The sequence below is a fragment of the Grus americana genome, chromosome 14, assembly GCF_028858705.1.
Source record: "Grus americana isolate bGruAme1 chromosome 14, bGruAme1.mat, whole genome shotgun sequence".
NCBI lineage: Eukaryota > Metazoa > Chordata > Aves > Gruiformes > Gruidae > Grus > Grus americana.
Window position 1 is genome coordinate 19,262,402 of NC_072865.1, and position 27,802 is coordinate 19,290,203.

Sequence of the window (27,802 nt, forward strand, 5' to 3'; positions counted from 1 at the left end):
CCAGTGGCTTCCCGAGTATGAACCTGGGCATGTTTCTAGTAGACAGTTTTTCTTGGAGGGGGTGGGCAGTGATGGTGAACAGAGCAGTCGTAAGCCTGGGGCAGCGAGCACCCATGGCTGCAGGTCTGGCTGGCACCTCGGAGGCGTTGCAGCACTGATCAGGGCAGCCAGGTCTGATCCCCGGGCAGCCAGCAGTGCCAGGAGCCCCAGTGCAGATGCATTGGTAAATCCATTCTCATCCTGACGGAGGTTTGTTTAATCGAGGTGGGTGCTTTAGTTATTCTGCTGCGATGTACAGCTTAGGTGGCGTAGCTGCAGTCCCACCAGAAGCACCGCATACATGTGTTTCCACCCTGCTAAGGCAGTCCTGAGGCATGCGTGGCCCCAGGACATTGGGATCTGCTTCCTGGCTGCGTGGATGTTGATTCCTAACTGGATTTTGGGAGATGATCTTACTTCTTGATGTATCTGAGCCCTGAAGAGGAATGGTGATGCCTCCCAGCTGCATGGGAATGCCGAGACTAAGCCCCCCGCGACTTGATACCATAGCATGCACGATCTGACTTTTGTTCCAGACCCTCAATTTTGTCACTTTGCTACGTTGGTGGCTTCATCAGAGCCACCAGTCCTCAGAGGACACTGCATTTTGGAGTAATCCCCATAGCAAAGCCCCCTCAGCTCCAAGGTCCATGCCTTGCTCCTAGCCCCCTCACTGGCAGACTGGGGACGGGCGTCTCCGCAGGGAGTGCAGAGGTGACAAAGCTGTACCATGTAACTGCTCCTCTGCAGTCAGCACAGCTGGTGGCACAGTGCGGCTGCCCTGGGGCTGTCTCGCTGCACAGCATGACATCAGCTTGCAGATAGCCTCAACCCTCTGGTATTTGGACCCTGAGATTATTTTATGGTATTTTTAGTTTTCTCTCTTTCTATTGGTTGACTGCTGCCCTTTCAGCCTCTACTGAAGTGACTTCTGCCCATCATTACGCTGCTCTACATTTTGTCCACTTTTCCTCATTCGTTTCATTTCCTTCCCTCTCTCATTCCCTTTTAATTTCCCCCCATTGCTATCTCCCACCCCTGTGGTCCTGTCTTCGCACCCCTCACTTCTGTTCCAACGCTCACTTCTCACTAATAACAAAAGTGAAATACTCTTCTTAAAAATCACAAAGATCAAACATATATTTTGAAACAGGCATGAACATATGCATGGAGCAACCACTTCATTTCAGCAATGTTGTCCCAGAAACAGAAAATCCAGTTCCAGCTGAAGCATATAATTTAGACCCCGTGTATGCTGGGACTAGCAGACAGCGTAGTTACACCAGGTGCTTCGTAAACAAACCCCTTTGGCACACAAACCTACCCCAGGATTTAACAGCGAAAGGGCAGCTTTCCTGCTGTGACTACGCCCACACGGGTGTCTTCAGGTGGCACTAGTCAGGGATTGCCCTTGTGCACACATCTGACTAATGCAGATACGCTGCCAGGAGCACGCAATCGCCAACCATGTTCTGCTCTTACGTGCTACGTCTCGAATTGCCCTAACAGAGGCAAGACTGAAAGCATTTGTTTATTTTATACACTTAACAACCTACCCGCAGTATCGCTGTGGTGGCCTCTCCTCCTGGCCTCTCCTCTCCCCTGGCCTACTTTGGTTTTCACCTAGCGAAAAGGGGCGAGAGAAACATTTAAAAAAAAAACAGAAAAAAACCCCAAAACCAGGAAAATGGGATTACAAAACCACAAACACTGTTAAAAGGGAGATACAGGGTCAAGCAGAAAACTTCTAACTCATTTCAGAAAATGGATTAGATTTCAAGCTGCCAGCACAGCCTGATGCTGTCTTAATGACATTTACTGGATGGGAAGTGTTAGCTATTGTTCCTGGGTGCCTGTCTAAACAACACCCTGCATTTTAGTCTCGTTGACAGAGCCTGCCACCATGTTCCAGAGCGAGCTGTTAATTAAGAGACAAAGTCCAATCTCAACCTAGCTGGCTCTATTTTTACATAATTTTATTTTTTGTTTGCTGAGTCTTTTAACTTGCTCTGCGAACCAACAGAGCTGCCAGCTGATCTACATTTTGCTTCGCTTTTCAGTGGTGCAGTGCAGAACATGTGATTCTCCACAACTCCAGGCCTTCTACCTTTGAGTTTGTAGTTTTAAAAGGGATTTTTTTTTTAAATCTGACATTTTGTCCTGAAAGGATGTGAGACGTGCAGAACTGCTGAATGTGGAAGCCACCACAGGAGGCCAAGACATGATATTAAAAGGACTAATGAAAGAAAGCAAGCTATTGAAGTGTAAACTCAATTTTACTGAGAGTATGCTACAGATCAGAAATGAGTAGTCTGAATCCCTGGTGCAACTGACACCAAAATATTAATGGTTTGGTACAAGCAGGAAATACAAAGAGCTTTAAAAAATCTGTTTTCTCTGTGTTTCCAGAGGAGAGCCTGTTTGTTAAGGTGCTGAAGACCCTATATTATTTTAATAACATGTATCTCTGTCAGTATCCTAATTACAGATCTCACTTTCTTTCGATTAACTTCACTCACCGACAAGGTTGGACTCTTGATCTCTATTTTCTTTCTGGATTGTAAAATAACAGTACTCCATTTATTTCCTTGTCTTGGATCCCTTTCTTGGATTAAACCTGAAGGAAGGAAAAATGCAATCTAAATCACTGCAGGACACCGTCTATCTTCCTGCAGGAAAGGCTTGTAGGAGTATGGCAAAAATAGGAAACGCGGCCTTGCTAACGCCATTGAACTGGGACCACGAGGGAAGTCCTGAACCGTGGCGTGCCTTTGCCATGACACTGACCTGGGAGGTGGCCCCCTCAGGAATCCTCACTGAGTGCCCATCTCCCTTGGCTAAATTACGTACCTTAAATTAACCTACCTCCCTGGTAGGTTGCCCAATCTCTCTCTATTTTGGTTAATATCAAAGGATGGAGTGAGTAGATACAGGTACCTCAGAAGTGCTGGCAAATGAGTCATGAATGGTATTAAATTTATTCAATTGGTTTCACAATCCAGTATGAGTTCTGTAGAGACATTTGTATTAAAACCCATCTCAAAACACACCACAAAAAATCCCAGAGTAATTTGTCGTATGATAAAAACGGTCCCTCTCAGACAAGAGGCTCACTGAGACTTTTCAGAGAAACCTTTTGAAACAAATTGCCACTTAAAGACAACTCTCCTCATCTGCACACTCTGTGGATTGAGGTTGGGTCCCTAAAACCTGCCTCTCTTCTGAGCGGGGCCCTGCTTCTACCTCTGGCATTTCTTCTCCCCTGTATTCTTGTTATTAGAGATGCACGAAAACTAGACTTTTCCTAAAAGCACCGATTCAAGAAGGTGAATATACTTTAGGTTTTCAAAACAAAGCACCGATTCACAAAACTCCAGAGAAACCCAGCTGTAATTTTTCCCTCCACCTCCTTCAAAACCCACTACCCGTCACCTCCCAGTTCTCCACAGACCTCTCACGTCCTGTGCTACCTCAGGGTAGGCGAAGCTGGGTTACGACCTAAAATTTTTTTTTATTTTACCTCACAAAATGACATCCACCCAAAGCTTAGAGAACCTGAACCTCTCTTTTCACTTGAGGGGCTGAAGCCTGACCATCACGACTCTGTGGAGAGGCTGGAGGCGGGCGGGAGGCCCGCGGGGTGCCCTGAGGACACCCCGCGGGCCTCCCGCCCGCCTCCAGCCCTCACCTGCCGGCGGGCGGTGCCGGGAAGGCCGCGGGGGCGGCGCGGCGGGCGGTACCGGGAAGAGCGGCCGGGCCGGGCCGGGGAACGCGGGGCGGGGAGGTGCCCGGAAGAGCCGATTTTCCTCAGCGGGACGGGAGCGGCGTCGGGAGAGAGGGAGAAACATACAGAGACAAAGCGGCCGAGGGTCGGATCGTAAGCGAGTTAAGCGGCGGTGAGGCGATCCTCCTGCTTCCCGGTAAAGTTGTGGGGTCCTCGGGTGCGGTTCCGCTGTCCCGTTTGTCTCACTTTGAAACTTTTGCGCCGTGAGGAGGGTTGGGCCCTGCCGGGCGCTCGTTCTCTGTGAGGGGCGGCGGGAGGCTGAGGAGGATGGCGGGGGAGTGGAGTGGAGTGGAGCGGAGCCCGGCCCGCTCCGCTCCCCTCCGCCGCACCGGGCCGCGCCGCCGCCGCCGCCTGTGGGGCGTGGGGCTGGGCCCGGGCCGGCTGCGCTCGGAGGCCGCGCTGGGCCAGGCCGGTGCGGGGGGGTGGTGGTGGGGGCTGGAGGCCGGCTTGTGGTGGGGCGGGAGCCGGCTGTGTTTGGGCTTGATGAGCGTTATTTTCCGGAGGAAAAGCGAGAGGCAAGCCCTGTTCCTGGAGAAGTTTCGGTGCAGCGGAGCTGTGGGGAGAGGCTCCTCCCCGCGCAGCCGGGCACAGCCCGGCGGGGCCGCCCCTGCGCCGCTCTCCGGCAGTGGGCCCGGGCAGGGCGGCTGTGGGCCGGGCTGTCTGCCCGGCTAGCGACACCGAGTTGGGCTTGGCCATCGTGTGCGTCTCCTTCTTTCTCCTTTCGGCCCCCCGAGTTCCTCTCGGTGCAGCCGAAGTGAGCATCCTCCCTCTCGCCCGAGTTGGTGTTTCTGTTTCGGTACACGAACCAGCCTCTCTGCACTGGGAACACCCCCCTCTCCTTAGCTTGGCTCTGCCACGTTTTTTGACACCCACCTCTAATCTGCTAGCATGCAGTAAGGCGAGAGCTGCTCCTTTGCTGACAAGAAGTTTCGTGCTACTTTTTACAGCCGAAAAGTAGGGAGAGCGTATCAACTCTCAGCCGCTGGCTTATGCACGGCCCTCGTCCCTGTGGTGGTGGGGTCACAGGGCTGTAGGTGTCAGCTGGCTTTTATTCATTACTCACAGTAGTTCAACGTGAAATTTTTCAGACTGAAAGCTTGCAGGAAGGCGTGTGGCACGCTTGTATTTGGTGAAGAATTGGATGTGGTCAAGGCACGCTTCCCTGCCTGCCTGCCCGTGGCTGGCCTGCCCTGCCCAGGAGGCCACGGGTGTCTTCTCACCAGGGTGATCTCACTCCCCCGGTCTGGGGTATGAGCCTCCATGGCCGTGTCCTCATTCCAGCTTTTGGAGTTATGACTCCAGGCATGTCTGGGTTATCTGTATTGAACTAGTCTGGGAGCTCTTTGCTGCTGCCCCCCCCCCCCCCCTTTTTTTTCCTTTGTCTTTTGTTTTTTGAGATGAGGGTTATGTGAAAGTATTGTCGGTGCTTGAGTTACTCGTTTCCTGCTTTTTTCCTGCCCTGTGAGCGGGGAAGCGGGGGAGGTGGGAGAGGCTCTGTTAGCTGTACTCTTGTGCTTCTGCACGTCCTCAGTCCTGCTGGCTACACCAGGCTTCCAGTACTTTCAAGCCCAGATAAAGGCCGTGGTTTGTTTTGGTTAGTTTTATTTTTCAGCTCCTGGGTTGGTTTGTAGGCAACTTTGGGTTTAAATGGAGGTGAAAGCCCGGCTTACTTTACAATATGCATGGGCTTTTAGGTACCCTTTGGTCTGTCTTGGGGTGCTAAGGGCAGGTTAAATGTTTAATAGGACTTGTTTCTCCCACTGAATTGAAACTTTATGTTAAAAAAGGGCATAATTATGTGTTGAGTCAGTTTTTTTTTATTGACAGAGAAACAGTTTTTAAAACATCAAGGAAATGTTTTTTGACTTTTCTCAGGAGAAACAGACAAAGGCTTTATTAGGTTTTGTATTAAAAAGGCTTTGCCCTAACCTTTTTCCATAATAAACAACATGCCTTCAGTCTTTGGGGTTTTTTTCAGTCAGCTCTAATAATAGGCCTCTGCATCAGAGATTAAAAGTTTACGCAAGGTGGCGGGGGGAGTGCAGCAGGCAGAGATTAGAAATCTTGCACCCAAACTGATGATTTAAAATACCAACCTAAATATTTGCCTCACAGTAAATTTTCAAGCTTTGTGAAACATCAGCATTTCTGTGCTGACATATGTAATGGCAGACATTAATGTGCAGCTTATTCATAGGGCTTCCATTGGTCTGATAAAGTTAGCTGGAAGATGTAGTAATAGAAAATTAATTTGTGTTTTTTCAGCAGCTTGAATATCTTCCTTCTGCAGCTGTAAGATTGAGAAACTGATCTTGCAAAGGAATCCACATTAGTAGAAATGTTTGAACTCCCACTTTAGTGGGACTTCAGCCCTGCCTTGAAATTATATCTACTGATACTATTTGATTTCTAAATTACCTTTCTTATGCGGAGAATTAGCGAAGCTCACAAAAATATTTAGCGGCAAAACCAGTCTACTCGTAGTTGGATAGCAAGGCTAGTCTATAGTGAGCACCTATGTGGCCATGATATTTCTGTTAAAGGACTTGCTGTATTCAGTTTTACTGGCATCTCTTGGCTTTGCTGGACACTAAAGGAAATATCACAGAATCATAGAATGGTTTGGGTTGGAAGGGACCTCAAAGATCATCTAGTTCCAACCCCCCCCTGCTGTGGGCAGGGACACCCTCCACTAGACCACGTTGCCCAAAGCCTCATCCAACCTGGCCTTGAACACTGCCAGGGACGGGGCCTCCACAGCCTCTCTGGGCAACCTGTGCCAGGGCCTCACCACTCTAACAGTAAAGAATTTCTTTCTAACATCTAATCTAAATCAACCCTCCTTCAGCATAAACCCATGACCCCTTGTCCTGTCACTATACTCCCTGATAAACAGTCCCTCACCATCTTTCCTGTAGGCCCCTTCAGGTACTGGTAAGCCGCAGTTAGATCTCCCTGGAGCCTTCTCTTCTCCAGGCTGAACAATCCCAACTCTCTCAGCCTGTCCTCATAGCAGAGGTGCTCCAGCCCTCTTATCATTTTTGTGGCCTCCTCTAGACTCGCTCCAACAGCTCCATGTCCTTCTTTTCCTGGGACCCCCAGAGCTGGATGCAGTACTCCAGGTGAGGTCTCACAAGAGCGGAGTAGAGGGGCAGGATCCCCTCCCTCGACCTGCTGGTCACACCTCTTTTGATGCAGCCCAAGACATGGTTGGCTTTCTGGGCTGCAGGCACATACTGTCGGCTCACATTGAGCTTCTCATCAATCAATACCCCCAAGTCCTCCTCGGGGCTGCTTTCAATCCATTCCTCGCTCAGGCTATAGTCGTGCTTGGGATTGCGCCGGCCCACGTGCAGGACCTTGCACTTGGCCTTGTTGAACTTCATGCGGTTTGCACGGGCCCACGTCTCCAGCCTGTCAAGGTCCCTCTGGATGGCATCCCTTCCCCCCAGCGTGTCGACCACAGCACACAGCTTGGTGTCATCGGCAAACTTGCTGAGGGTACGCTTGATCCCACTGTCCATGTCACCGACAAAGATGTTGAACAGTGCTGGTCCCAGTACCGACCCCTGAGGAACGCCACTCGTCACCGTTCTCCACTTGGACGTTGAGCCGTTGATCACAACTCTTTGAGTGCGACCATCGAGCCAATTCCTTATCCACCGAGTGGTCCATCCATCGAATCCATGTCTCTCGAATTTAGAGACAAGGATGTCATGCGGGACAGTGTCAAATGCCTTGCACAAGTCCAGGTAGATGACGTCAGTTGCCCTTCCCTTATCCACTGATGCTGTAACCCCATCATAGAAGGCTACCAAGTTTGTCAGGCACGATTTGTCCCTAGTGAAGCCGTGTTGGCTGTCACCAATCACCTCCTTATTTTCCATGATGAAAAAGAAGACTGGATATTATTTTGTTAGGACAGTGCCATATTGAGACAGTTGTCCAACATGGTGACAAATGCCTGTTGTTGTTTTCTACTGTCGTGCCTTAACTGGAAATCACTCAAATTCTTGTGCTGTGGAACTTTAACGTATATAACCTTCAGGATTTGGATCCTTTACTACTCTGGGAATTCACCCTAATTTAGTTTTATAGCTAATCTGGAATAGCTCTATTCAGTGAGTTTATAGCTCATGCGTTGGTTAAACAGAGTTGCAGCTTTAGAGAAAGTGCAGATGTTTGATAATTACTACTTTTAACTCCGTACTATTTTAATCCAGTGTATGAGACTTAAAATAGAGCCTACCCACAAAATTGTGTACCAGCACCCTTACTGGAGGAGCCGTGTCGAAAAGATAAGTGTTGAGAGTGATCTGCTGTGCCGCAAAGCAGAACTTGGTGCAAACAGATTTATTGGGGTAAAGGAATCGCAGGAGGAATGCGGTCACTGCAAGTGGGATCTTTCTGTTAGCATAGACTCTTCTATTGGCAAATCTGATACTTAAATATGAATCATAATTCCTCCTTGACTTTTTTATTTAAAGAGCCAGCTACCTTTTCTCTAAACATGATTACATATTTTTGTTCGCTAATCCCAGATGTACTATGGAAAACATCTGCTAGTCCTTTGACATGTGTTTATAAATAGCTCGGGTGGAATCAGAGAGGAGTAACCTTTTTTTCCCTGCGCTTTACAAAGTGATAGAAATTATTAAATACGCAGATCTAAACTAACACAGTTTGCAAAGGGAAATTCTCGCCCAGCCTATTGACACTCCCTTCTGTTATAATTTCTCTAATTTACAAGACAGCTACTTGATTAATCATTTAGACTCGTGAGAATCCCTTTTGGAAGGCTTTAGGTTCAGACATCTATGGATTGGAAAAAGCATTTTTGAGGGCAGCTATAGCTAAAGGCGTAACAGTTACCAAGGCAGAGAGTGGAACAGTACTGAGAACAGGAAACCGAGCTGGATGCCAATCGGTTCCACAGCAGATCTGTTTTAATACGTTGAATGACACAAGGAGGGAGGAGTGTCGATGTACGTTACAATTTAAGAGTGAGTTAAACTCCTGTAGTGTTTGCAAGGCAGCGAGGGGGTTGAGAGCAAATAAGCTGAGGAACTAGCAGCAGTGTGGCTCATAAGATTTCGCTGTTGACAATATGAGATGCGACTTAAGCTCGTAGTGTGCCTTTTTGACAAACACCCAGTTTTCTAAGCTGTCTGTGCCCTGTTATGGAACAGGTACGTGTGTGACTGTATGTACTTCAGAAGAATTTCTTTGTGGAGCTGATGTCGGGGGGGCAAATGAGATGTTAGTGGAAGTTAGGGTAGAAGAGCCCATAAGCCAATTAGTGCACCTTACTCTGGAGTAGCCTTCAACAGCTACTTTAAGAAAGAGACTGAAACTATTGAGCTTGTGGATAGCTGATGAAGGATCAGGAGAAAAAGACTTTTTTCTTTTCCTGGAGATTAACTGAAGGAAATGAGGAGAGAGCGTAGGCCAGACACTTCTGTCCTTGTTGTTGTTCAGCACAAGATTGAGAAGGCATTTAGGTAAATACTAAATTTGCTTCTTTTCAGTTAATAAGGAGTCAGTAAGAATTAATGCTGTCAGGAACTTGTGGCCTTAATGGCATATGTGTTTTTTTCCCCCCCCTCCCCCTGCCTTTCCCTCTCCCGCAAGGGTTCAGAGAGCTTTCATTCACTGTTTTATGCTGGGTACTTTTATAAGTGATATCTATGTAGATCTAAGGCTCTGAGGGGGAGATTCTTCTTTCCCTATTTTTTTCTGGATGATACAAACTCAGCACAGAAGATCCACTTAAATGGTCTGCATGAGGGCTGCGCTAGCTATGTAGCTTTATGTAGCCAAAAGAGTCAGTTTAATTTTTCATGTAAACAAGGCTGAGCTGTATGCTATAAAATGCCGTTTAACCTGTGTAACACTGAGCGGGTCAGTATTCATCTTTGTAAAGTGCTCTTAAGATCTTCGGCTGAAGCTGTAGATGGGTAAATATTTATTTTTAATTGACTAGAATAACATTCAGAAACAGCATTGTTGAGCAGCAGAGGACAGAACTGGTGGTATGCTGAGAAGTAAGAAGGTGTAAGTGGGTGTTCCTTTCTGTAAACGCAACTAATCAAGATGTACAAGCTGCCTGGTCTTTACCCACTTTCTTGCAAGTATATCTTTGTCATGTATACTTGTAAAACTAATTTCCTTTAGCATAACTTAGGCCTGGTGAGTCTCATTGCTTGGTGTTGAAGAGTTGCCCAAGATCTTGGGTAATTCACGATGGACTGTGGACATGTACACAAGTGACAAGTCTCATATAAACCTCATGTACAACTTACCATAAAGTTCATTTCAACCAGTACCTGATGGCCAGGTGTTTCAACGTCTAAGCATCTGAAAACTTAAATTATTAATTTAAAGGATGACAAGTTGAACAACGAACTGGAAGTTGTGTATGGGGAACTTGGTGCAATCTGATTACTATAGCAGAGAGGTCCATCCAGCCTAGTGTCCTGTCTCCATGACCCCCATCAACTTTTTATTAGTCTAGCCCTTGTCTGAGGCCCTAAATCACAAGCCCTTTGCCTGGCCATGGCCAAGTTGGCTGTTAACAACACCAGGAGGGAATAAGACAGGAACTCCCGAGGTCGTTTCCATTCCCACTGCTTGTCACACTGTTGAGCAGTATCCTCTGGCTCCTTCAGTGGATGCTCTTGGGCAGTGTCTGGTGTCCCACTCTGGTTCCCTGATCATAATTTTTGACCCTTGCCGCTTTTCTTTTTATTGACCCCCACAATCATTTGGCTTCCCTGTATTTTCCTCCCACCTTTTTCTTGGGCGGTGGCCGTGTATAAAGCCATCCCTAAAAGGGAAAGCAACAGGCAAGCAATAAAACCAGCAATAAATGAGAAAAGGGCAGTTGAGTAGTATAGCTTCCCTAAGGTGCTGTGCCAGGCTCCTGCAGCGTAGGAGCCTCCTGAGCCAGGAGTGCAAGCCCGGGCTGACTTCTGTTCTGCAGATTTGTCCAGCGGCTGTCGTGGCCGGTGCCCAGCGCTGGCAGGAGTGCTGCTCAGCTTCTAACGCTGGCAGGCTCGTCTGCAGGTGCAGACCGTCTGTCCCGTCATTGAACCGAGCCTATTGCATACAATGACTTAATTTCTTTGAAATTTAGAAACCTGCTTTAGAGTTGAAAGGCTTCGTACAAGGTACAAGTAAAATGAAAGACACGACGTATTTTCTGAGAGAGTAAAAAGGAAGGATCTGGTTTGGCTCTGTGAAAAGCTCTGGAGCGGTTTAAATTTCAGTACAAAGTATGGCTTTGTAGTTACTGCCACTTCCATTTTTTGGAAGATGTGTTTAATTACAAACCAGTGTCGTTACAGCTGGAAATGCATTTCCTAATGAACATTAAACAATGCATCCTGAAAGCAGAGATGTGGTGAAAGCTTTTAGGAATGTGAGCATATCCTTCATTTGTTACTCTATGGCACTTCCACTGTTGGTGGAGTCCTCAATCAAAATACTCTTTATTTTGTACTGGTACAGTGAAAAGTGCAATACGATTGTGTGGGTGTTTTTTTCTACCTTCTAGCTGGGGTTAGGGAGAGAAAATGATGACATAAGATGCTATAAAACAGTAGGGGGAAAAAAAAAGCTGGAAGGTTTATTTGTAGCAAAACAGAATAATGCAAATTAGTTGTGCAAGGTTAAAAGCTTATAACCTCAAGAAAAAAGTTAATTTCTGGTCTGTATGCATCAGTACTTTAGCATCAGGTGTTTTAAGCTGTTTTACTTAGTTTGCAGGAATTGGTTAAGAGAGTTTGATTATGTTTACCAGACTATTATCATGGGCCTAGGGAAAAGTCAGTGGTTACTGGTGAAAGACGCACTGTTCAGCAGAACCAGAGGCAAAGCTGCTGGTGCAAAGCCAACTGAACAGGATTTCTTAGTTCATCTGTTTTTTGTTTGGTAGCTTTGTCTTGTTTCCTGTTCCTGGGGGTGAGGAGAAGGGGTGGAGAAAGAAAATGTGTCTTTAATCAGATATAAGTTGGTTTCCAATCTGTAAATGGCTAGGTTATTAGCTTAAAATCCCCCCTTTTTTTTTTCCAGCAAGACCAGCCAAGCGATGACTCTTTCCTGTCAAACCTTCCGGTTCCTTCCTGTTGCTCTTATGAAATGTGCGTGGGTCAGTGAGATTTGTGTGTGTGTTGTTTTGGGTTTTTGGTGTTTTTTTTTTTTTTTTAAAGAAAACCCAAAAGTTGCTTTAATTGGTCATCCATATGCTAAGGCAGTGACTCAAAAGGATTCCTGTCCAGGTGGATCATTGTTAGCTCTGATTCTCATGCACCACTGTGCGCCCTTAGCGAGTTTGCACTTGACAGAAGGTGGTTATGGCTTTGCAGGTAACTCTGGTAAGCATCCAAAAATTAATTGTGCCAGTGTGTTTTTATTATTACTTGCTTTGCTCTTCTGGAGAAGCTGCAAAGTTCTCATCAGTGTCCTCTGTGTTCTCCGTGTCTGCAGCCTTGGTGACAGTTCGTAGGCAGAGGAGACAGCGCGTGTTAGAGCATCCTACCTTACATGTTCCTCCAGGTAATTGCAGTCATTTAGAAGATGCTTAATTCATCCAAACAACGCTTGTGCGTTACATTCATGTTTGCTCTTCTTCCTGGGGTTTGTTTTTGTGTTGGTTTGGTGTTTTTTTTTTTCCTTCTTAACTCGCAGCATGTGTTGGTGGAGCTGCAAGTTGAGAGTTGTCTGGGGGCGTGCAGTGATGGTGCAATTCTTCTTCCTGTGAAACTAATTCATTGTTTATAGCTAAGAGATGTTGTTGAAGGTTGCCGTGAGCATAAAGTGAAATTCTTGGCCTTATCACTTGTGCGTTTTGTTATTTCTTTTTTCTTTAAAAAATAATTGCTTTGTAATTTTTAGAGAAGACTGACAGTGTTCCTGAATCAAAGTGAAAGACTGAAAAAGGAATTCTAAATGACTTTTTCTTGAAAAACTTGAGAAAACATTTTACCCTGAAGAATCTTTATGCTCATGTTCTCCTTTGCTTCAGTGGCTGCTCTTCTTTTAGAAGCTTTTGCAAATGGAGAAGACTATGGAATTTTCTTTTTTACTTTTGTAAGGCTATGAATTTTTGTTACATAGTCTTTAGTTGCTACTATGCTGGGCATGCAATTGAGAGGATATGGTATTTTGTCTCTGTTAATACAAGACTGTCCATTTCCTCCATATTTAAGCGAATTGTCTCTTATCAAACATCTGATTGTAGGAGTCTCATTTTTTCAAAACGTGTGTCAGCTCAAACATCTCCAGTATTTGTATGTTTCTGACTGTTTAAAAATTGTTAATGAAGGTCTAGATTTAGAAGATACGGTCAGCTAAAAGCACTGAAGGGTATGGTATAACAACCTATCAATTTAGGAATGAAAATACTGTTTGATGAGGTCAGATTCTGGTTATTTCTGACTCCATAGCTTAAATGGCACTTTTTATTGCAGACTGAGCACTGAAGAAGATCAGAACAAAAATACCCAGGTTTTCTTTTCCTTTTATTGCCAGCCATCAGTGGTTTTTTTTGCAAGCTAAGCAAGAATTAATGTTGCAGCACTGGCAAATTCTTGTGCCAACTGATAAAGCAGGCTAATTTATAACAAACTTTTTCTTATTTGAGGAATACTTGTGGCAAAAATTAATTTGTTAAAAAGTTGCCCCTTCTTGCATTCATTCATTGCTAACTTAAGGTTGGTAATTGGAACCTGTGCTGACGTAGTTTGGGGTTTGAAAAGCCGTGCTCTGTAGCCACAGCCTAGTTATTACATCTTCACTGCGTGTGTATCCCTAGGGTCTGAAATGCATCCTGTGGTTCTGAGAGTGGCAGTAAGCAGTTCTTCCATTCTTTCCTAATGATATTAGGGAAGCTTTACACTATTTTCTGGCTCAAGGGTGGGAAGAGACACTGTGAGGTTGGAAGGGCTCTCAGCAGCCAAATCAAAGTGGTCCAGCAGATGTACAAGTCTCACCTGGGCTCTACTATCCCTCTCTCCAGGGTGAGCCCCCTTGTTTTGTTTGAAAGTGCTATCCGTCCAGGCTTACATGTGAGAGACATGGCTGAGAGAGGGCTGAGGTTGGGAGTTTGAAGTTATTGCTGCAGGGATAAGTCAGTTGAAGTGTGTTGCTTTTTGCTCAAAATGCAAGTGTGTTGCCCTCCTGCATGGCCAAAGTGTTGCAGTCCTGATCCAAAGAGCAGACAGCTAAAATGCAGCAGTTAAAAACCTAGTGATTACTTGTTCTAATTTAGGAAGTTATCTTTTGTGGTGTTAGTATTGCTGGTATTCAGCATAAAATGCACCAACATTACTGTGAAGACAGAATGAGTGGATTTATTATTGATAGTTACAGCTCACTGCTAATGACACATCCTCTCCCTTTCCCAAATTTAATGTTTTGCATCTAGAATGTTAAAATTAATCTTAAATATATAGGAGATTCTCTATTTTTTGATTGTGGTGTGTTGTTTTTGTTTTGTTTTTTTAATAAAAAGTGCATTTGTCTTCTAAAGCGGTGTCTTGATACCCAGTCAGTTTTCTTTATGTAGTTGAGATCCTGCTTGAGTTTTGAAGACTGAAAACTGTGCAGAAATAAATTGGATGCTTGTTGGGACATACCAGGATATCCATCTGGAGAGTTAAATGGGTATGAGTTTGGTTCTTGCATCCTCTTAGGATGCGATTCATGAACTGGAGCCTTAGTGTGACATAAATAAGCCACTAATTGCCCATGTTTGGTGTGATTTGGCTTGCTGTGCACCTCCTTTCTAGCTCCTTTGAGGCAAAACAATCCTGGCAAAAATGAAACGATCAGAGCCTAACGCTTACATAACTGAAGGCAAGAGGCTGTTGTTAGCATTGGCATCTCCAAAAAATGGTTTATCTGTAGTTGTGAAATTGCTGCTGTGGTCCCAGGAACACCACAATGAAGCTGCTTGTGCAGAGCATGCCTTCCATCTTCTTAATGATAGCTAGACAAAAACGAAGGTGTGAAAACCTGTTGTTACTGAGTGTATTCCTGGTTTTGGAATGAAAACAAGTTACTTGAATCCATGGTGCTGTAGCAGTTGGGAAGCTGTTAGGACATGGCACATACTGCTCTGGAAAGTGTGTTGCATCTTAATCTGGTGATACGCCCCACGCCTGACTTTGCGTGGTGGTACATGGTATAAGGTGGGCTGTGCTTCCAGAGGGGAAGTGATGGGCTCTCTATGGCACGCTGCTGGCTTCGGTAACAAGGGAGCAGGGCAGGCCTTCTACCCATGCAGAAGAGAAGACAGAGTTATTAACGTCATTGATTTTTACAGGGACACCAGATTAGGGTGCATCTCTTAACTTAGTAGCAAGGTCTAAAGATTTGCTGAACAAATGGAAAAGTAGAGAAGCATTTGTTTGTAACTAGCTGTGCAAGGCTTTCTGATGTGAGCTGTTTCAGATGCCCCTCTCTAGGCCTTCTCCACAAGAGCAACAGAGAGAAAAACATATGAAAACAGGTTATGAGAGCTGGATCTGGAATGGTACTGGCGGGAAACTGGCTCTGCCGAGCTGGAATGTCTTCTTTTTACTTGGCTGGTTACCACAGTCTGTGAAAAAGTGTGTAGCAGAGTTGAATACACTCAAATGGCAGAAATGTTTTGATAATCAAAGAATATAGTCAATGCAACATCTGAGTTTGTATTCACATTTCAGATTGTGAAATTATAATAGTAAGGATTTCTAAGGAGGTAGTAGCTTCATTGCATTTATGGTGGAGGAGAAGATTTGGTAGCTGGGCAGATGAAATGTGAGGTTGAAGGCTGACGACTTTTTTTTTAGTCGTGTATGCTTGGTGTTAAATAAAACTGGCTTAAATCGATCCCATTTAAATCCTCTTTGAAAAGCATCATGTATACCAAACATCCTTGGTTAGCAGCTATTCAGCCACTGAGGGGAGTAGTGTTTTAAGTGGAATGGGGCAGGCAAATGCATTTGGAGGCTGTGAAGGGAAAGAATGAATCATTTTTTTCTGAATGCTTAATTATATGAAAAACAGTTGTGAACCGTCAGTGGGGCATGATGAAACCCATGCATGCTAGCTGGGTTTAATATGAAGTGTGCCTTAACCTTCTTCAAACCAAAAATGTTCAGAAGATTTATGTTAACAGTATATGTTAGATATGCAATTCCCACAGATCTTTATCTATTCTGTCTTGTCCTCCGCCTTCAATAGGCATAAAGGATCCCTGCTTGTTATCAGATGGGTTAGGTACTTGGGTAATAAACCAAACAAACCCAAAAGGATTCCCTTGGGAACAGGGAAGCTGCTTCACTTTCTGGCTGGAAAATGAAGCTGGGTCATCGTCATGAATCCTGCCATGTTCCATGCTCATGACTTGGGTGGTGGAATAAGGGATATTCTCATTACATTGCACAGAACATCCAAAGACAGTCTTCAAGCATGGTAGAAGACAAGATTATCATTCAAAATGACTGTGACTACTGAAAGACATATAAGAGAAAGAAATAAGCTGCAAAATAATGCAGTCAAGTACATATTGCCGTGCCTGGGCACAATCAGCTGCACAAAATGGGTAACAACTATGTGGGTAGCAGAAAGGGCATTAAAATAGAGAATGTCCTCCCAGGTATAAAATGTTCTTGTACTGTGTTCTTTTGGGTTTTGGTTTTTCTTTTTGGATAGTGTAATACTAGAGTTCAGCATGTGGTCTATTGTGCTTGGCCCAGGTTAGCCCCCCTGCTGTGGCAGTGAGACCACTGGTTGAATATGATTTTTCCTAAGAAAAACCGAAAGAGAACAGCGAATGTAGTTAAAAACTGTTACAAAGCAGCCTGTCAGGAGAGTTAATTTGAAGACTGATAGAATATGGCATGTAAAAAAAAAAAAGACTCTTCAGGTAGCACAGGGTGGTGGGACTTAAGTTGCAGCACAGGAGATGTGTAACCAAAAGAGATTGCCCTGGTCAGGAGGATGGGAGGCTGCAGGATCTCCCGGTACAGAGCAGGTTGAACGTCTTAGTTCAGTAGTGCCTGAGATACAGCCAGTGCTGCCCTCGGGTGCACGTGGGAGTGCAGCCTGGAAAAGCAGAACCATGAGCACTAGGCCTTTCTGTGATTCTGCTGGTGTGTGGAGCTCGCTATTGAAATAGTGCCCCTTCACCAGCTCTTTGAAAAGCCTTGGGTGCCTTCAGGACACTTCTGCAAAGAAGCCACAGAGCTATATTCCTATGCTTGTCGAAGTGTAGAAATTATTTGTATGCCAGTATTCTGGAAGTAGGTATCTGAAGTTACTCTTAAAACTTTGAATTACCAGTTTTTGAAAACACTACGACCTTTAGTTGGGGCTTTTGGAAAGAGTACTGTACACCTATCAGCTTCAGTGTGTTCCTGGCAGGCCAGCTCGTTCGATGTGGTATATAAATGCAGCCGCAGCAGTTTAATAGATCCTTCTGCTCAGGTCTGTGCCCTTGCTTCTCCCTGGGCAGGCTGGGACCTGCCCTGGGGTCCAGTTTGGGGGCAGAGCTCATCTCAGTGCTGCTGCAGCCCCGTCCTCTTCCCTGTGCAGCCCCATCTCCTCCATCAGGATGGTAACTTTATTATAGCTACTGGCTTACTCTGAGACCATTTTAGCTCCCTGAAGTGGCTCCAAATCAGATGTGTGCCTGTTTGAGGCAGGTTTGTGGCAGGGAAAGGAGTGGTAGGTCTGTGGCAGCGTTTGCTTAAATTAGCATAAAGTATAATGGAAACCTCTTCTCAAGCTTTAGCCGTTGCAGAAATCTTGATTGTGTAAAGCAAGGGGCAAGTTGTCCTGGCATGGCTTTGCTTGCAGAGTTGCTTGTTGGCTGGAAATTGTGACGTTTCAGGAGGCAGTGGGGAAATCTGGAAGTGGCTTCTTCTAAACTCCTATTCTTTCCCCACCCTCATGCTCTTGTGAGTGCACTAAACCCCAGCAGGTGATAATTGCGTTACTCTTGAACCATCTAAGGATAATGAGCACCACCACTAGTGTAACCTAGTGTAACCTGAAGGGTTTACAGTTAACGTGCTGGGCTGTGAGCATGGTTTAAGGTTGGGGCTGCATGTGTCTGAGCATTAGATGCGCTCCCTTAGCGGCTTGATGCTCTTTTTTCAGTGGTGCCTGGTTCAACACTGCTGCAACATCCAACTTTGCCCTGTGTTTCCACTTGAAGGGCTTTGCCAACGGTGCCAGCTGACGTAGCCATCTCCTCTCGCCTCACTGGTTCCGCTCGCAGCGGTATCTGTGGTGGCACAGTGAACCAGATGGGGATCTCAGCCCACCCTGCAAAAATGGATTCTTTTTTTCCCTCCAGCCAAATCAGTTCTTCCCCATCTGGTTAATCGCTCAGCCGTGGGGGAAGCTGTGCCAGTACAGAGGGGGTGTGACGTGAAGATGGGAATGAGTTCCTGGAGGGGTGTAGGAGGATGAATGTTGGTTTTTAAGCAGCTTTCCTGCTGCTTATGAAACCACAGGCTGGGCAACCGCAACTCCTTGTGCGGTGGTGTCTTTCTATATATTCCAACACTCCAGATTCAGCGTCGCTTGCTCTCTTCTGCTGTGTGGTCTGTGCTGCTTTGTCCTTGAAATTCCTGCTTTGAGTGCATGCACTGCTGCCTGTCCTGTGCATGGTAGGTATGTGGAGTGGAGAACCTATTTCCATATCAGCTAGGTCATCCCAACTGCCTGAAACCAGTGCTACGCTGGCCTGCAGTTGGGTCCATCTTCCAGAGGATGTCCTCTTTTCTTTATGATGTTGCAGTTATTGCAGGCATCGTGGGAATCGTGTGCACTTCAGGAGCCAACAATTAAGCACTCCGCTACAATATCCTCTGACTTGGTTTACTACCTGTTACCATATTTAAATTCAGTGAAGCAGGAGCTTGAATAGTCACAGGGACAGGACAGGTTCCAGAGAATTAGAATGGGCTCGTGGTGGGAGAGCAGCCCTGCTTTAACATGGCCCCAGCAGTTGTCCTTTTATCCCCTAAACCCACGCCCTTTACGTGTGTTTGTAAGCTATAGCCTGGTACTGTATTCTTCACAAGTATTTAACTGAATAAATATGTTTACTACACTGTACAAATGATCTTCAAGTCATTGCTACCAAGCAGTGTATTTGATACCAACCTATGCTTTTTAGATAAATTTCAATAAAGTTCATAAAAATAAAGTGCCTTTATAGACCATTACTTTTGGCCAATTGGTGAGCTATCATACTAACGTGTTTTCAGATGAATTGCCTTCATTATCCTACTAATACAATTAGTGTATCTTCTCACAGTTATCTCATCCTGCACTTTGTTTCTGCGAGAGGCATAACAGCATAAAACATACAGAAACAGCTTTTAGCTAGAAACCTAATGGGCTTTCCAGAGCCCTGGGTATGTTTCTCAGAAATCATAAAGGCTTTCAACATGGGATCGTTTTTGGGTTGTTTTCTTTTCTTTTTTTTTTTTATTTGCTTCTTGTGTAGGAAGCTGCTCAGGAGGGAATAAAACAGTGAAATTCCTTGCTGAGGATAGGATGTTACCTGGTGGGGGGTGAAGGAAATTGCACCACTTGTCCTGTGCCAGCATCTGGGCCGTGGCACAAGCCAGTGCAAAGCTGGACCAGCAAAAGAAAAAGGGGGTGCTCGGGAGGGAAGGATCATTACTGAGTTCGCAGGACTTAGTGATGAGTGTCAGAGGTAGGGCGAGGAAGAGGAGGTGGCCATTCTCCACCCCCCTGCAGTCAGCTCACTGGGGTCTCTGGAGCTGCAGCCTGGCATGCCTTCTGCTGTGGGAGCTGGGACCCTTCATCAGCACCTTCACACTTCTTGATTTAAAACCATCAGCAATGTTATATGTATGCTAGCATGAATCAGTCTCTTCCTATTCTCTTTTTTTTTTTTTTTTAAGCTTTCAGCTTTTTAAGTTTTCTTTCTTTCCAGCAGTGTAGGCACTTGGAGCGTAGGCGTAAGTGGAAAGCTGAATGCAGGTTAGGTGAATATTCCTGCTTTGCACCTTGCAAAGTTGTACTTCAGTGTATGACAGCGTGTAGGCTTTTCAGGGCAAAGATGTGTTTTCAGTAGTGTACGGTGTATTTGATCTATTAAACTGTGTCTGTGGTGTGAGAGTGCCTGTGTGATGTCTCGGGATCAGCCCTCCACGAAGGTGATGTTGACTGTAGCCTTAAGTGATGCTAAGCCCGGACTTTCCTACGCCCTCTCAGGCTCAGCTTCTCGAGTGTCCAAGAGATTTTTATTCTTCAATGGGAAACAAGCAGCCACGTCTGTGCTGTTTCTGCATGTGTAACTGTCAGTGTCGGTATAAAATGGTTGGTTGTTGGTATGTGTTGTAAACATCGTTGGTTACCAAAATTAGTGCCTTGCCTCCTGCTTCTTAAAAATAATGGGACGTTGTGCTCGTCTGGCAGCTCGGGGACATCTGGTGCTGTCAGAGCAATCTGTCTGCTGAGATGCTATGCAGACAATGCTCTGTCCAGAGTAAGATTTAAAAATATCAGCTAATAAGCTTGAAAACAACTTTAACAGTAGGTGCTCAGGAAAAGGGGTGGAAGGGAGACTTTGGAAATGTTTTTCTTCTGACATTTTTATAAATGTGGGTTTAGTCTAATCTTGAATTTTGAGGGCAACCCAAAGCAGGAAGAGCTGGAATCTAAGTCTGAAGTGGTATGAACTGGTTTTATGGACCTGTAAATACTTAGATCCCTTTTTTTACTGAAATTATGGTCCTGGTTATTGCTTTGTTGTGCTGTACAGCATCACAGCGTTAATCTAGTGGTCTGTTGTAGTTCATTTATTTTTATTTTTTTTAGACTACTGGTTTCAAAAGCAGAGCTATTTTAGTAGTTTCACTAAACTTTTCCCATAATCATATTTGCTGTTCCATTGGGATGTTGAAATAAAACTGTAATGGGAAGGAACAGTTCCGTGACAGCTCTTAACAGATCTTTTCATGCAAATCTGCTTTTCCCTCCTATGTAAATGTTACGGGGAAGTGTAGTAGATACGTAAGCTGTTGAACATGAACCAACTGGATTTTCTGGCTTTATAAGGCTTATGTTCACTATTTTACCTTTGTACATCCGAAAGGCAAATTGGATGAACGGATTGGTTGGATGAGTAGAGTTAGAACCTGGCTCCTTGTTTGACAAAGCATTTGGGGTAGTGACTCACGGTGGAGCTGAGAAAACTGGCAGCTTTCTGGTGCTGTTGAAGTTGAGGTGTTCCCTTCTGCTCCCCCAAGACCTCGGGCTGTGTCCCAGAGCCGGTCTGGGAGCATAGGACAGCCAGCCCTGGAGGGAGGCAGCAGAAATTGGGAAGGGTTTATTTGCTTTTCCTCCACCTTCCTGGGTAAAGTGCCTCCGTTACCTGGGAGGTTCTCTGTCAGTGCTTGGACCACTGATGAGTAGACCCAGCGTTGCCTGATAAAATATTGTGCTTTTGAATAGGTTCTGTTGTGGTTTTGTTTGGTTTTATTTTTACTTTCTAACCAAAACATACAGATAATGTCTCTATATTGTCATAACAAGCTATTTTTTTTTATACTATCACCAGTTGAACTAAACCTGATATTTCCAGAGACTATATAACCTTAATTTACACTGAGTAGATGTGTGTTTAATAGACTGCATTTTAATTTATTTTCAAAATACATTCCAACAGCATTAATAATAGTAAAAAAAATTGTATTCATATAGCTCTTTTCTTCTTCTAGAAATGACTGCTGTTACTGCAGGCAACGTTAACTTCAAATGGGACCCCAAAAGCTTGGAGATAAGAACACTGGCGGTTGAAAGGCTACTTGAGCCTCTTGTTACACAGGTAGGAAAAAAAAAAAACCTTCATAAGGATGATTACCTGTTTTGATGTATTATTTCAATTAAGCAACTTTCAAAGCTTAAATTTCAGAAGTAAAAACACTCCAAAACTTAAAGGTGGAAAAAAGTAATTTCTTTGTTCAGTTCTATTGTCACAGAATTATTGGGCACGAGTCTAGAAAGACCGTGCTTCTTCAGCACCTGAGAAAACACAGTATTTCAATTAGAAGTGCAGAATTGCATGTTAGTAATTAGTGTTCAGTTGCTGCTGTGCTGTTTCTCACCTGTATTTTGGGTGGTATGCTGCTTATTTGTTGAGTTTTCAAAAACCTGTGCTATGTAGCATTTAGAAACTGGTATTTGGGAATGACAAAAGTCCCTTGTAACGAAGTAGGATCTCATAAGTTTTCTTTGAGATTGCCTGTGTTTCCAGTTCCCTTTGGAAGGAGATTCAGGTAAATGGTGAAATGTGTGGTGGGGGATGTTTGCAACCCAGCTAGAACTGCCTTGTGTTTTAAACAGGTTGCTGACTCCTCCTAACTGAGTTCCACCTGAGAAATATGCTTGTATGGCATTTATTACTGTTTCAGTCTGTCTTTTACAAGATTTGCATGCTTTCTTTTAATTTCTGCCTATGCTTTATGCTGGATTTGTGGGTAAAAACTCATTTCTGCATGGTGTATATTGCCCAGTGAAATGCTCTGAAGAATATAGGAAAGCTAGAGTAGGTCTTGCATAGCTTACATTTACGTATTGGGCATTTTGAAGATTCTTGGAAGAGACTTTCTAGGAGGTCTGGAAGAGAAGGGGCAATGGAGACGCTTAACTTCTTTAGCATTGTTTTCTTGAATATGAAATTTTAAAAATGACAGTATGAACTGGACACAACTCCTGCTAACTCGAACTGCAACAATCAAGTTCTGTTTCCAGTATTAACATCCCTTTAATCACCAAGCTGCTGTCTGTACTTGCCACTTGCTCCCTCCAGATATTCAGATGGGCAGTTGGATGACCTACTACATAGCTTTTTAGCCAGAGTTACCGATGCAGTCTTTCCTTAAGAGAAATTGTCCTAATTTGGCAAACTTAACTGAGCAAACTTGTTTATAGGACCGTTTTGTCCAAGTTCAGTGTCTGTAACTTATTCCTCAAGTACCACAGTAGGCTGTACTGGCAATCCCAAATTTTGTGGATGATGTGACTGGCAAAATACAGAGAGGAAGGGAGGGTAAGTTGCCTTGTTGCAGCTTGTTCTTTATTTGCAGTACGTTATGAACTGAGACTACCCGATACAAATGCTCCCTGTTAACCGACAGCGGTATTCCCAACTGATGGCTTTCCCTCTCTGAATTACCCTACTGAGAAGATGAATTCAGCTCTGAGGACCTTTATGTCAGCAGTCCTTGGGCTTTCCAGACTAGTAATATTTTGTAGTGTTGTAATTTAATGTCCCTCTGAAGTAGCTTTGTATGCATTTTCCTCAACCTAACAAAAGAGGGCAGGCGGGGGGTGGGAGAGGGAAATGGAAAAGCGTGTGTGGATTTTGTGACATCTATCTGTGTGTGAAGGGGATGGATCCTGAGCTAACGGAGTGTCTTGTGGTCATCTGGTCACTGGTGACCAGCTTCTAGCAGGGTTTCAGTCTAAAACATAAAACTTGGAAATATTTGTTGATTGCAGGATTGTAAGAGTTTGGGTTTCGTTGTTTTAGGGAAATAATGAGCTCTAGGAATTCTGCAGTTAGTCCTTTGGCTGTAGAACCCTTCAGGACCAAAAAGGTCCGATGTTGCTAGATTTCTGTAAATAATGGCTGCAACCTTGCTTGGCGTCTTTTATGCCTGGAGAGCTATACCAAACTAATTATCCCCAACTTGGTTTCTTTTTATGTGGTGCCAAATAGCTTTGGCCTGTTACTGAGATTGCAGTTTATCAAAAATACAAATAGATCTCAATTCTTAAAATCAAAATTTCAGGTCTGCTGCTGCTAAGGAAAAATCTCTAAGCAGTTTAGCTGAATTTATAATGCCCATCTAAAGAATCAAGAAGCATGGTAATGTTTAAAGAGACGTGAAAACCACTTGTTTGTGAGTTTAACCTTTGGAGCTGGCAATAGTGCAGGTATTGGTGATGTGCTGTCTAGAAAAAAATACGTGCCCTTTGTTTCATGAAATTTGTTTTGGTTTTTGGTTTTTTTCCCCTCTGTCTACACCTTTAGGTAACAACACTGGTTAACACTAGCAACAAGGGCCCCTCTAATAAAAAGCGAGGGCGTTCTAAGAAGGCCCACGTTCTGGCTGCTTCAGTTGAACAAGCAACAGAGAATTTCCTGGACAAAGGAGACAAAATCGCGAAAGAGAGCCAGTTCCTTAAAGAGGAGCTGGTGGCGGCTGTGGATGATGTTCGTAAGCAAGGTAAGAGCTATATATCTGATACCTTGTAAAACTATGCTTTTTCAGAGTAAGTAGAAATGTTCCCGTTTCCCTTTTGCTGTTATTTCTAATGTCTCTGCGCCTCTCCAGTTGCGCAGATTCTCGGCTTGTCTTGCTGGCTTCCTTGAGGAATAATATAAACTTGGCAGGTCTGGAAATTGGATGTCCCAAGGAGAGACTGAGAAGAGAAGCAGAAGGGCTAAATCTTTGAAGAGCATTTCAAGCTCAGTTTAGGCTAAAAAGTAAACACGCCCCCCCCCGACTTTACCTCCTAGCCTGTAAATGTTATGGAGCTATGTCTCAAATATGTCAATAACTTCTTCAATATTTGAATGTATACAAAACGGCATTGTAGGAGGAAGAGCTGAGTGTTGACTTGACAAAGCTGAGTGTCTTGAATATGCAAAATGTAAATGGCAACAAACAGAATGTGAGGACCTTGCTTAAATATTCCAGGCTTCCTCCCCCACATCTAGTGTTGATTTTTATCATTTTCTTTTTTACTTTCTTGGAGAAGACCTGTGAGAAAAGCCTGTGGAGCTGGCTTACTCTAAAATACGCACTAGTAAATATTGTTGCTCATAAATCATTTATCCTTCTTCCAGTCATGAGCCTTTTCTATGCTTCAGTGAAACCCAGTCAACTGGTATTAATGGTGGCGGCTGCTGCTGCTGCTGCAAAAAAGGAAAACTCATTAGCATTAATTACTTGTTTGTAGCTGAAGTTGCACAGTGATGAAATATTAGTTGAAAATGGTTTTAAGTTCTGGATGAGCGTGGTTGACAGACCAAAGAAAGATCAACATAAGAAGGCGGCAATAGAAGGGGCTAATTGAGTTGGCTTAATTGAACAACAACAAACAAAAGCAAAAGACCCCTTTGTCTTGAAGCCTTTAATTCTTGGTGCTTGCTCGATTGCTGCTCAGAATTGAGAGTCAGAGCTCATCTGTGAGTACCTTCAAATGACTCTTAGTAATACTAGTGAATGAGGGAGCTGTACTCAATCCTTGGGACTGAGAAATTCCATTAGCTGAATTTGTCATTGCATGTTACAGTGAGAAGCTGGTAGGAAGGAGAGTGTGATATAAAACCCTTGAGGATGACCCTTTCACTTGCTTCTCGACCCCTGCTTGATTTTGAGACTACACACAGACTTGGTGCCAAACCTTCCCTGCTTTGTTGAACTTTGACAGAGGAGGTGGAGATCATAGCCGAGAGGTGCTGAGCGAAATAACTTCCCACCTTAATGTCATTTCCCTTCTTCCTCCCTTTTTACTGTTTGCAGCTTGCATGAAATCTGGTGCATAGCGAGGAGAGCTGTCTCTGTGTTCTGAAGCTGGGTGACTGGAATGAACACGACTGGTGCCCACCGCTGTTTGTGGGGATGCAGTCGCAGCAGAGCTGGGCTGCTGGGGCAGCGCGACCGGAGGAAAAGCCTGTGCCCCGTCATGGTACCAGTGTTCAGTCAGGTTTAGCAGAGCAGCTCTTCATAAGGAAATTAAAAAAACAAGCAAACCTTTGAGAAAATTATAAGCAAATGGTGAAAAATGAGATACAACAGAGGGAAGGCTTATTGCTGCCCACGCCCAGAGGAGGATGGCAGTTCTCAGTAGTGCTAGTGACAGCAAGGAGATAGAAACTCTCAACGTACATGTTTATATGCAGTACGTACGTGTTTATATACAGTCCGTGCACTGCAGAAGTGTTTCCACTCTTGTGGTAGACCAGTTGAATTCGTGGAGAAATGAGGAAAGTGTAATACAAAGCCTGTGCGCACGCTTAGCAAAACTTCAGGTGTTGATGCCTTTTATCTACCTTTTGCAATGGGGGCAAAAGTGGAGAGGAAAATCTGGGTGTCTTGGTCAGCAGCGAGGTGATCGTGAACCGACGGCATCTGCATGTCTGACAGCAGCAGTGGGATTATAGATGTGTAGCACCATTTATCTTGAGCAGAAGACAGGAAAATAGAATTAATAATGCCTCTATTTAGAGTAGGGAGCGGTTTAGTTACCATAATAAAAAAAGATGGATGAATGTAGACAGAGGTTATGAAGATGATTAGGACAATAGATAACTTGTCTCATCAGAGAAAATTAAAATTTTTTTCTTTTAGCCTAGCAAGAAGAAGATTGAGAGGCTACACGATTTTAGTGAGCACGCTTGTTCATAAAATCCCATTTGTTGGGGGTAAAAACAAAGAAGTGAAAAGAGCTATTTAGAATGAATGATAGTATGGCTACACACTAAATCAATATAAGTGGATCTTCAAAGTCGTCTTGATTTTTAAAATGGAAGAATAAATTACAACTTGCTTTAAATATTAAACAAGTTCATGAAATATCCTAAAGTAAGACTCCTGGCCCTTTAAAGCTTTGGACTTTTGACTACTCTTAAAGTAGTGAAACTTCTTAAAATCAAATTTTGGACAGAGTAGTGGAGACAAAGAACAAAAGTGTTTTGCAGAATAGATCCTGCTGTGGTTATAGAAAAGACCTAGTACTGGGAGAACATCTGATGTGAACGTCTCTGATTTCAGCAGCCTTACAGCGTTTGTTACGTTGATTTCTACCGTTGGAGTTTTGCTGGGTAATAGAAGGGGCAGTATTGGTCTTGTCCAGTCTTACTCTCCCTTGTAAGCCCTTTGTAGGGTTTTACCTTCTTAGGAAGCATTGAAGACTGATTGTATGTTGAAATGGTCAGCGCTCTGGTGCTGGTGGGAGGTGTTTTGGAACTGAACCAGTTTCTTACCCAGGTGCTTGGCACTGAGACAGGTTGCAAACTCCGGGGTCAAGAACAGAATTTCTTTTTGGTCAGGCTGACCAGGCTGTTCCTGTTCTGGCGTACTGATGACCACAGTTCACTGCCTCTGTATGTATCTGTACACTACTGTGAGGATCCAGGGCATTAGCTATGGTCTTACTGTTGTGTTTCTTCCTATGGTAATTTTACATAAAAGACCAAAAATTAAGGCTTCAAATTAAGAAGTTTAAGCCTGCGCATAGGGCTTGAGGTAAGAGAATGGATGAATGGTCTTGTGAATCCTGTGGACTTTGATCATGTTTCATGGTTGCAAATGCAGGAGAGTGACTGCACTGATTCAGCGTGGTGTCTTTCTGCCCTGTGTTTCTGAGCAAAGCTTTCTCCAAAACTGAACAGTGAGAGGCAAATTATGAAGGAGTAAAATGCTTTTTCAACTGTACTTCATACAAGATGTGTGGCTTCTGTTCCTTGGAAATCCTGAAGGAGGCCAGTCGTGGAATAACTTTAACTTAAGCACTGAATTCTTCTTGGAAAACTCAACTTTAAAATTCTATTGTGACCAATTAGCTTAATTTCTTGGAAGGGTGCAAAGAGTTCTCACTTGTTTTCCCACAAGAAAAACGTTTTGGGAGTGTACTGCTTGTATTAGAAGTAATCCTTCAGCCAAGAACTTTGAGAACTTTGAAAAGCCATAACCTAAGTAAAAAAGAAAGCCTGGAGGCAGACTTTGAACTGGAAGGTGCTGAAGGGTACAAGGTGAGGTGTGGGCACAGATTTCTAGCTTGGAAAAAAGCATCAGTGCCTGTGTGTGTCCTAGGTCTTCCCTGCCTTGCCTAACTTCTCTGCTGCTTTCCCGTTCCGTCAGTGTTTGTATAAAGAAAACCTTCTCTGTCATGGTCATCGTGTACCGTGCTGCTGAGGAGGATTAATAGTGC

At 44.3% G+C, this 27,802-nt stretch overlaps 1 protein-coding gene across 3 annotated transcripts in view; it reads left to right on the forward strand.

The window, feature by feature from the left end:
- The first annotated feature begins 3,824 nt into the window (after positions 1-3,824).
- The window catches only part of CTNNA1 (catenin alpha 1), a 119,114-nt gene continuing 95,136 nt past the window's right edge, over positions 3,825-27,802 (forward strand). The window contains exons 1-4 of one of the 3 annotated variants that reach the window (XM_054841419.1): positions 3,825-3,959; positions 12,311-12,379; positions 21,577-21,683; positions 23,895-24,090. In XM_054841419.1, the coding sequence (XP_054697394.1) occupies positions 21,579-21,683; positions 23,895-24,090 (301 nt within the window). In that variant the 5' untranslated portion in view covers positions 3,825-3,959; positions 12,311-12,379; positions 21,577-21,578. The remainder of the gene's footprint in view (positions 3,960-12,310; positions 12,380-21,576; positions 21,684-23,894; positions 24,091-27,802) is intronic. The other 2 variants (XM_054841418.1, XM_054841420.1) reach the window with 2 other exon arrangements.